General features: G+C 36.7%; 1 protein-coding gene across 2 annotated transcripts; it reads left to right on the forward strand.

Annotated features, from left to right (window-relative positions):
* The first annotated feature begins 8,404 nt into the window (after window positions 1–8,404).
* LOC121984060 (probable transcription factor KAN4) lies at window positions 8,405–10,238 on the forward strand. Of its 2 annotated transcripts, none has more exons than XM_042536824.1 (6): window positions 8,405–9,135; window positions 9,204–9,280; window positions 9,366–9,408; window positions 9,491–9,665; window positions 9,745–9,859; window positions 9,969–10,238. In XM_042536824.1, exons 1-6 carry the CDS (start codon window positions 8,724–8,726, stop codon window positions 10,056–10,058), a joined length of 912 nt encoding a protein of 303 aa, XP_042392758.1. In that variant the 5' UTR covers window positions 8,405–8,723; the 3' UTR covers window positions 10,059–10,238. The 2 variants fall into 2 exon arrangements, with proteins under 2 accessions (XP_042392758.1, XP_042392759.1); XM_042536825.1 differs by having other exon boundaries at window positions 8,408–9,135; window positions 9,748–9,859.
* The last annotated feature ends 214 nt before the right edge of the window (window positions 10,239–10,452 follow it).

The following is a 10,452-nucleotide window of genomic DNA, read 5'->3' on the forward strand; positions in this document are numbered from 1 at the left end:
TATCTCAATAGAAAATAATAATGCAAAATATATCTATATAGACTGTCAGAGATTAATTAGAATAATATTAATTTTACAATTATTATTCAATGGGGAAAAAAATACTAGAGGCATAAATTTATACAATAATATCCATGAATAATGCTGCATGGGTTTCCATGCACAGTTGCATTATCCCTTGCGTAGTCAAGAACATTGTGCTCTGCAGGCATTGGAGCTTTAATTCCCGGCCCTTTGAATATTCCCCAGCAAATTATTAATTCTTATTATATACACCACCACATTCTTGAAGGCGACAGACAGCACACTACAGATATCGAGGACATGAATTTACATGTCTCCCATGAATAATTTGATCTTTTTTCATATATAAATAATATAATATATATAAATATAACGTAGCATGCATGCACATGAAACTGGTCGTTGAAGTGCATGTAGTGGACAAGCATGCCCTTACGAAGAGAGGTACGTTTGCAGGGAGCATGCGTGACTTCAAAGTTTGGAACCCTAGAAATTTGCGAAGCTTTTCAGGGCTAAGTTGAGGCAGGTGAAAAGAGAAAAGAAAAGGGATGTGATGGTGCAAAAAGGAGGCAAGCTTTTAGCTCAATTATTGAGTGCTCGATGTGGTGTTTTGCATGCATTTAATTTATATATATGCACGTTAGTCCGTGGGGGCACGAGACTCAATGATCCTGCAAATATATAGAGATCTATACACATAAGAATGGTGTAGAAAAAACATTAGTAAATGCTTTGCAAGTTTAATTAATTTGTTCTCGAGGAAGAACAGCGATGGGTTTGGTCTTCTTCAATTAATTAATTATTAGCAGATCATGCAGTGTGTGGGGCTCATGACAGGAACAAATAACTATGGATTTTCTCTCTATTTATATGTGCATGAAGTGCTACTACAAGTCAATTGCGTATATAAATTAGTTTGCATTGATTAATTAATTGTTTGGTAGATTTTTTTTTTAAAAGAAAAGCACGAATGATCTGATACAGCTGATAATATATGTAATGCATGTTTGACGCAACCTTTACAGTCAAAGCCAAGAGGAAAGATTCTTATGTGATTAATATAATTATATATGCAGATACATACAACAATTCATGATCTAGATCAGCTCCGAGGATTGAGTTTGCAGAACAGACAATTCATTCAAACAATATATATGGAAGAACTGATCTATCTATTTTTCATTATGTGTGTGTATATATTTTATATATATAATTTGCAGAAATGATGAGTTGATAATTAATTGAGGGGCAAAAGGTGATGAGAGAGGACAAGAGATGGTGGAATTGACCAAATAAAGTCCTGTTGGTAGAGAAAAGAGGTGGCAGAGGCAGAAACACTAGCTGCTGTTGCTTCTTCATGGTCAGAGAGACTGGGAGAGGAAGGATCAAAAAGATGCATGCATAGAGCTAGCTAGATGGAACTGAACATGCAAGGAAAAAAGTGGCCTGCTGGCCGGCCCGGTCAAAAGCTTCCATGCCAGGCATTGCAAATTTTCCAAAGTTAATTAAAGTCGATCGATCGATCGAGAGAGAGAGATGATATATATATCAAAGTGGACAAGTAGATGATGATCATGTACCTGGATCGAGCTGTCTGGTGGAGATTTTGACCAATTAAATGCTCACGTCTCTCCACGCACGAGCAGTAGTAGTAGTTAGTTAATTAAAAACTATGGCTTATCGATCGAGGAGAGGCAAAATTAAGTATGAATAGAATGAAATGCATTGATTGATTAATCCAAAGAAAAGGACGGTGGGGTGGAATAAAGATAGCAAAAGGCAGGCAATAAAGGCTGAGATTCCCGAGGAGATCGCCGCGTATGGCGCTGACCGCGGCTTCGGAATCCATTAACAATTGCTGTTTAACAATTCAATTGCCGCCTCGTAGTTTAATCGCTGCTGCTCTGCTCGAAATGTTCCTTCTTCTCTCTCTCTGTTCTTTCTCTCTCTCTCCCCTTGTTTCCATCTTCCTCTTCCACTGGAAGAATTTCATTGGGATGAAGACAATCATGCATTCCCAAGACAAAAGTTTAATGCGTCTGATGTATATGCTTCGACGACTTGCAGCTCTAGCTCAAGCTAATTAAACTGAAGTCATGAACAGAAGGACTAGCTAGCTAGCTTAATCTGATATAGATATATACTGAGAATAAGAGTGAGCATCGATATAGCGATAAAGATGGATCCCAGTAGTGGGTTAAAATGGAAAAGACCGGTTTAGGTGACAGTTAAAATTAAGGAGTCAAAGATATCAACAATATAAGGGTGTCCAAGCTAGCCACATGGCTGGTCCGGCGTGAGAGCCCGCTCGGGCCTCCGGTCCGGACAGACCTCTTATCTCAACTCAGATATCGAGTACTCAGATATTGAGTAACATGATCGACTGTTTCGACTGAGTAGAAAGGGTGGTCGACCCGTCATCCTTCCCAACAAGGAGATAAGGTTTTACCCGGCCTACCGCCTATCTGATCGAATCTAAGGACCGATATGGCTTCTCGATTAAATTAAGGGTCGGGCGAAAAACGAACAATTGATTACATTTCGTGAGGTCGAGCTGGCGATCCATCGGCCGACTGGTGGCCGGTTGGCTCAACATGGGCCCATAGTGCCATACTTTTTTAGAAGTTTGTGCCACTAACAACATAGAATGTCTAGTGAGCAAATCGTATATTACAAGCTTCTAGCCTGTTACATCACAGGGATTTACATGCTCACTTAAGGAAAATGTATCAAAGACATTTTTCGACTTGTCTTTTCTTAGGAAGTTTTGGAAAACATGCATATACTTTGGGATGCATGTACAGACGCTACAGTCATACTATAAAAAGGGATCTTTATCTACAGGCAGAGGTATGCGATGCTTCGTTATTCTACACGCTCTCTGCTACTCTTCACTTCTACTGATCCGGTGGTAAGGATCGGGGGCCCACAGAGGAGGGGGTCAATGGCACGGGAGAGTCAAAGGTCCGGCCGAGTAGGGAGGAATCTCCCGACCGACCGACCTGGGTAGACCCCGGGCCGGCATGAAGACAGCTCGACCTCGGGTTGAGCTTCCGACGCTCACAAGCTCCTTTATAGAGGAACCGTTATGCCGAGTAGCTGAGCTGCTAGGCCGAACGGCAGAACAACTAGTCGGTGCCCCATCCGAGTATGTGACCGATCGGTCATCTCACCTGGTCCGAGGTGCGTGTATACCCGGCCGCCCGGGAGGCCGATCGATCAGCTCAACCTGCCCAGTTAAAGACAAAGGGCTTAGAAGAGGACAAAAGGGGCAGCTAGTGATATCATTCTCGAGACGTTTGCCGCCGACAAGCAGCATGGTCGACGGGCGGGTCGTACCAAGGATCGACGGAGGAAGTTTCCGCTGCCATGACAGAGATATGCTCGGACAATTGAGGTATGACGTTAAACATGTTTTTCTGACACAGTCATTCCAAGGTATGCTTTGAGGAACGTGCACGCCTTGGGAAGCATGCACGCGCCTCTCCGGGGTCCTATATAAAGACCCCCGAACTTCGACGGAGAGATGATTTTTCTTCTCGTCTACTGTAGTCACAGTCTCTATTTTGTTGCTTCTCGCCTTCGCCTGACTTGAGCGTCGGAGGGTCGTCGCCGGGAATCCCTTCCCGGCCCGACTTTGTTGCAGGTTCATCGGAGGCTACATCGCTGCGAAGATCACCGGGGAGCAGCAGAGAGCGCCACGTCCCCAGTTTCCATCGACTCAGTGCGCGGACAGGATCATCTACTATTCTTCTCTACTAAACTGAGGACTGACTTGAACGTCAGAGGGTCAATGTCGGGAACCCCTTCCTCTGTTAAGCACTAACGCTCTTGGTTTTGTAGGATAACGTAGAGTCTTCATCCAGTCAACCATAGAGCCACGTTCCTAGTTAACCATCTTCTCAATTTTCAACAGGATCAAGCATGAACTAATCCTGGTTGTGAATATATAGAGATTAAATTATGTTACGATCTTTTATTTGAGTTTTGGATTGTAAACCAGTCGAGCTAAATTTTGGAATAAGATATATCAAATCATTAAAATAATTATTCAAACTTAGACTTAGTTTATAATTTTATGAGCTTAAATTTGATTTATTTAGATATTATCAAATTTTCAATTAACTTTTTTTTATTATTTAAAATTTTTATTTTTTAATTAATTATTGGATTTGATAATTTAAAATTATTTGTTAATTTTGAAAAATTCTTTATTTATTTAATATATTGATAAAAAATTCATTAATAAACATAATTAATAAATAATATTCATAAATATTATTCACGAATATTAACGAATTTAATACATATACGTTTAAATTTATTTAGTTTAATAAATTATTTAAATTTATTTATTTAATTAGTTTTTATATATTAAACGAATATAAATAAACTGTCTCTAATCATATATCATACTATTAACCCACATTCGATTCATCTACAATCGATTGACTGCTGGTGATGTACAAGTCTCACACAGGTTCGAAAGAAAGAAGAGGGAGGAAATGGCAAACGAATGGTCACGTGAGAGAAGAACGATGATAATAAAATATTTAAATATAATTAAAATATATAGTATTAGACAATATTATAGTAAAGAGAACAGAGTGAGTAATTTTATTGAGCAACTATATAGAATGTTATTAAAATATAAGGGCGTAGTGGAAAGTTTATAGAATGTAATTTATGTTATAAATCTTTTAATATAAATTTTTTCCTCACTATATAGGTTGTGTTTATAATTTTTTTTATAAATCTATATTAAAATTTTGGGATAAAGTTTATAAAAAAAATAGTGAAGAGATGATAGAGAGAAAATTTTAAAAGAAGTGGAGTTTTTAAAAGAAAGAGGTTTTATGATAATAGAAAGTGGTTTTTAAAAGAAATAAGATTTTTAATTTTTGATGTGATAATGATATGACAAAGTATAAATTTTTTAAGAAATTTACGACTACGGATGTCGTAATCATAAATTACTTTTCCCACCGTGCAACACCCTCCTCTCTCTCTCTTCCCTTTTAAATTACCTTTTTACCTCACTTCTTTAAAATAACAAATTATTTCCTCAACTTCTATTTTTTAAAATTTTATTTACTGTTTTTCTTTAGTTTTAATTTTTTCTTTTTATTTTTCATCACTTTTTTTTATCTGTTATAATTTTTATTTTTTATCTATATTTTTATACTTTTAAAATTTTTACAAATAATAATTCCTAAAATCTACTATTAAAAAAATAAAAGATTACAAGAGAGTAAATCCTCTATCCTGAATATCACCTATCCTCATGTCCTACTCGTCACCCCAACCCATCGCCAGCGGCCTCCTGTCGTCGTCCTGATCAAAACTATATGCTAGGGGGAAGGTGAACGTAGGGGGTCGACATCAGCATGATCAGCATCGAAATTCGGCCGGATCTGAGCAGATTTTCCTTCGCCATCGATCTGCGTCCATGTTCAGATTCAGTCGGATTCCGACGCCAATCGTGCCAATGGTAACCCCCTGGATTCACCTTCTTCCTAGGATATAGTTATGATTGGGATGACGGTCAGAGGTCGCCGACGGTGGGCTGGAGGCAACGAGTGAGACACGGAGACAGAAAAAATTAGGAACAAAGGATCCATCTCAAATTGCTTCTCCCCCTACTACCCCTCCTTTCAAATGACCTTTATACCTCTTTTTCTTTTTAAATTTAATTTTTTTTAAACAATTTTATTTATGATTTTTTCATCAATTTTTTTTATATATAAATTTTATTTTATATTTAATCAATTTTGTTTTTATTTTGATTTAATTTTAAATTTTATATTATTTTTATTAATTTCACATATATATATAATCTACTATTAAAAAAATACAAATATATAATAAAAAAATATTCAAAAAAATAATCTTTGGTTTTTTTTTATTTATTTAACGCTAACAGATAAAAATAAATAAATTTGACAAAAGGGTATATTAAATTTTAAAGACCGGGGAGGGAAAATTATTAGGGGAGGTGGGAAAAGCACGTCTCAATATAACGCCAATTTCTTGAATTTTTAATGAATTTATAAATAATTAATGAAATGATTCTAAACCTTCTAATTAACTAATTTTTATAATTCATTTTAAGACAGTGAATTTGGCAAAAAAAAATCAAAAAAATTAAGAAATAATTTTCGAATCTCTAAAGAAATTTTAAAATGAATACAAGAGTTTAATATTATTAAATATTAACGAACAATTTCCAAATATCTTAGTTTTTTTCTTTTCAATTTCCATTTAGGTTTCGTGATTAACTAGAATTTTATAGTCAATTTGAAGAATCAATTCCAAACAAATTTAGGAATCAATTTTTATATATTTGAAAAATATTTTTAGTTTTCTTATAATTCTAAAATAAGTTTAAAAATTAGAAGGAATAAAAATCAATTTCTATCTCAAAGAAAATTCTTCTGGCAAAACTATTTTGATGCATCATTTGATCATTGTTGTCTAAGGTTCAATATATAACTGTGGGGAAAATTATATTTTTAGTTTGGAAGTTGTACTTTTTTTCAATTTTGATCTTGTTATATATAAATTCACATTTTTAATACATTAACTTGTATTTTTTAAAAAAAAATTGATCTTGTTATCTGCAAATTGATATTGTACATTAACTTGTATTTTTTCAATTTTAGTCATATTATCTATAAATTTATATTTTTAGTCCTATAACTTGCATTTCTTTTTTCAATTTCATTCTTTTTTATTTTTCTTGAAATTCGAATTGATTACCGGTAATTGCCTAGCTAGCAGCGCAGATATATACACACATGGATCTTGAATGGTAATCCCTCATTCTTCTCCACTATAAGCAAAAATGTCCAAATTTATTTTTCATGTCAATATCACCTTCGCCAGTTAGGTAATTATTGGTGGTCAATTCAAATTCTAGGCAAAAAAAAAAGATTGAAATTGTAAAAAAGATATAAGTTACAAGACTAAAAATGTGAATTTGTAGATAACAGGATCAAAAATTAGAAAAAAAATATAAGTTAATGTACTAAAAATGTAAATTGGTAGATAACATAATCAAAATTGGAAAAAAAAATATAAATTAATATACTAAGAATGTGAATTTAATATAACAGAATCAAAATTGAAAAAAAGTACAACTTATGAGACTAAAAATGCTGCACCAACTTACTACTTCAATCTGCCATTATGTTGTTGCATGTTCTGTTCATCTAGACTTGTACTAGACGGAATAACGATTATCTTATTTGACGGGAAGTAGGATTTGTAAAGAAAACAAGAACATAAATCGAAAAAAATAAAGAGAAACCATCATCCTCAAAAAAAAATATTGAGGATAATTCCAAAAAGTAAGCATATGTTTACAAACTCTAACTATAATAGGCAAAACTGTCAAAAATATTTTAAATATAAAAAAAATAGTAAAATAAATATTTGGAGCTTCATAAAAAGTCTTAAATGTTATTTTTCGAATTTGAAATTTAACAATTACGTGTTCCACCCGATAACAATATAAATCAGAATTACAAGCGAAAAAAAATAAAGTCTCGTTCTGATTTTCAAGTCAAAAGTTATGCCCCTTTAAAATTGAAAAGATCTTCTTGAATTTATATGCACCAACTTAGCTTTCAAAGCCTACAAGTCCAAAGGAGAAATGAGACATGACCAGTAGGAGCCATGTCCCTGTAAGTAGTCACATTATGAGGGAGCCATTTATTTGTAATTATACCCTATTAATTTTGAAGATAGATAATCTCACTTTTCTTTTGATTCATCTGCTAAAATATACAATTTTGAAGATAGGTAACCTTTCCTCAAGGATATCAAAGTGTTTGACTGATAAATTTAACATGCAAACACATGTTTTTACTTCTTCTCCTCCTCCTCCTTTTCAAACTGTTCACTTGCATGGCAGCTTCCTCTCTAGCTCCAACTCATGCACCTCACAAGCCTTGACTTGAGTTAATGCCTGAGTCATGCAAACACATGTTTAACTTCTTCTTCTTCTCCTCCTCCTTTTCAACTGTTCACTTGCATGGCAGCTTCCCCTCTAGCCCCAACTCATATGCATTGCACCTCACAGGCCTTGACTTGAGTTAGTGCCTGAGTGGCAAAATTAGGTTTCAGTCCAATGAACAGTTCTCCTATTCCTTTCTCTCACATCTTCTCTCTCTATCTTGCTGTCCTTGTCCATGCTCCATACTGCATTTATGAGCAGGGCCAGGGACAGTGCCCTTAACGTTTTCCTCCCCCTTTAATTTTCCCTCATGGAAGAGTAAAGAGATGTTACAGTATCCCTCCTCTCTCTCTCTCTCTCTCTCTCTCTCTAGGTGTTATTCCTCTGTTTCCTTAAAATATATAAGCTATCGTCCAGTCAATATGCCTGAGCAGAGGCACTGCAATTCCTCCATCTCTGCCTGCTCCCATCGATCTTGCAGCATTTATTGACCTCCTTAATTATAGTATTGTTCTAGCTTCTATATAGATATATATATATATTTAAGCACATATAGAAATCATAACCCACTCATGACCTAATCACTGCAACACCTCTATTTATCCCTCTCCTCCCTGCACTTCTGTACACTCTATCTCATTATATTCTTGCAGAAAGGTACTTATCAGCTCACTACTTTGACCTTGATCTCCATTTTCATCTTCATCTTGAGCTGGAGGTGGAGGTGGGGGAGATAGGCCGTATGGCGACCGTCTACCCTGATCTTTCGCTTCACATCTGTCCCCCTTCCGCCGCCGTCGCGACGACAGCGGCGGCAACCGGAGAAGTAGCGTCCAACTCCAGCGGCAGCAGCGAGAGTGAGTTGAGCCATGAACTGATACTGCAGCAGCAGCAGCAGCAGCAGTTGTCGTTTAATCGGGTTTGGCATGGCGTCCGTGAGCCGAGTCTCCACCTCGGGCTAGATCCCCACGGCGACCGTGACCGTGACCGTCTCCGTCTTTGCCACCGGCAGGCAGCGTGCGGGTTCAAGCGGAGCGCGTCGAAGTCGGCCGGCCACCGGAGGAAGAGGAGTATCAGGGCTCCGAGAATGAGGTGGACCACCACCCTGCACGCGCACTTTGTCCATGCAGTCGAGCTCCTCGGCGGCCATGAGAGTAAGCACACACACACTTACAAATAACTGATGATTCAATTGCCCCCGTAAATTAATCCAATGCTGCAGGAGCTACACCAAAATCGGTTCTTGAACTCATGAACGTTAAGGATCTAACCCTAGCACACGTCAAGAGCCATCTCCAGGTACAAAATGGTTCAGGTATATATTGGAGTATTAACTAACTACAAAATAGTTGATCAAGTTTCATGCTGCTGATTGACACTGCAGATGTATAGAACAGTGAAGAGCACTGACAGAGAAGGACAAGGAGGTATATATTTGGATGGATCTAACCACTGCTGTTTCCTCACTCCTCTATATGCCTGATATCTTAAGAAAAATGTTTGGTTCAGGGAATGGTCGAGGTGCTGAAATGGGGATGAACAATGCTGCTTCTCAGTGGAGTGGAAGAGAGGTGGAAGCAGAAGAAGTGGAGGGAGGAGTACTATTGCAGGGTCAATATGATCAGATCAGCAGCCATTGCTATGCCTTACCAACAACACCACCACCACTGTCCAACTCTTCAAGGTTGATTATGACTCAATGAGTGCCTTAGATAGATAGCATTATCATAATGAGTAAACTTTGTCTTGTTATTTATTGTCAGCAGTGAGTTGCGTCCATCTTTGGAGAGGACTGCTTGGAACCCATCAATCAGACTAAATAATGCATTATCATATCCTTACTTCAGAGGGGATCATTTGCTGCACAGTGACAGCCAGGTACCTGTTGCTGTCAAAATTTTCAATTTTTCATTCTACTCAAAATAAATAAAATGAAAGAATTTTTAAGGAAGAAATTAAACTCACTGATCTTAGCAATTCCTTGCAGATGGAAGATCAACCAAACATCAATCCTTTTCCTGCTGCAGCTGATGGAGGGAGGGCACCTCCTAACCTTGAGATAACATTAGGCAGATAAAATGGGCAAATGCAGCTTTTCAGTGTCCCAGTTTATGAAGTTTTAGTTGGAAAGAAAAGTTTGTGTGATAATTAAACTAATCGACAAGGAATGTGGTGAAGAATTGAAGAGTGGCATTTGTACATGTAAAATTTGGTCTTTGACAAAATTTGTCTGGAGATTATTTTTGAGTCTTGAGTATGGTTGTGTGTGCTGTTACTCTGTTGTGAAACTTTATATTTTGATATCAGTTAGTTGTAGTCATTGAGCCATGATTCCAAAGTCTTATAAACTCTGCAGAGAACCTATTGGCATCCTTGATCCATCATAAGAGCTTATTATACAATCATCTTAATTTAATATACTAAACTTATGTAGTCTGTGCCATAGTCTTGTGCCAATTTACATATAGAGA

The sequence above is a fragment of the Zingiber officinale genome, chromosome 5B (assembly GCF_018446385.1).
Source record: "Zingiber officinale cultivar Zhangliang chromosome 5B, Zo_v1.1, whole genome shotgun sequence".
Lineage (NCBI taxonomy): Eukaryota > Viridiplantae > Streptophyta > Magnoliopsida > Zingiberales > Zingiberaceae > Zingiber > Zingiber officinale.

What these genes read in the sequence shown, in the direction of transcription:
- LOC121984060 (XM_042536824.1), top strand. Translation starts at nt 8,724, where the DNA reads ATGGCGACCGTCTACCCTGATCTTTCGCTTCACATCTGTCCCCCTTCC. An exon ending in CCACTGTCCAACTCTTCAAG is followed by an intron (nt 9,666 to 9,744) that starts GTTGATTATGAC and finishes ATTTATTGTCAG; the next exon opens with CAGTGAGTTGCGTCCATCTT. An exon ending in TGCTGCACAGTGACAGCCAG is followed by an intron (nt 9,860 to 9,968) that starts GTACCTGTTGCT and finishes AATTCCTTGCAG; the next exon opens with ATGGAAGATCAACCAAACAT.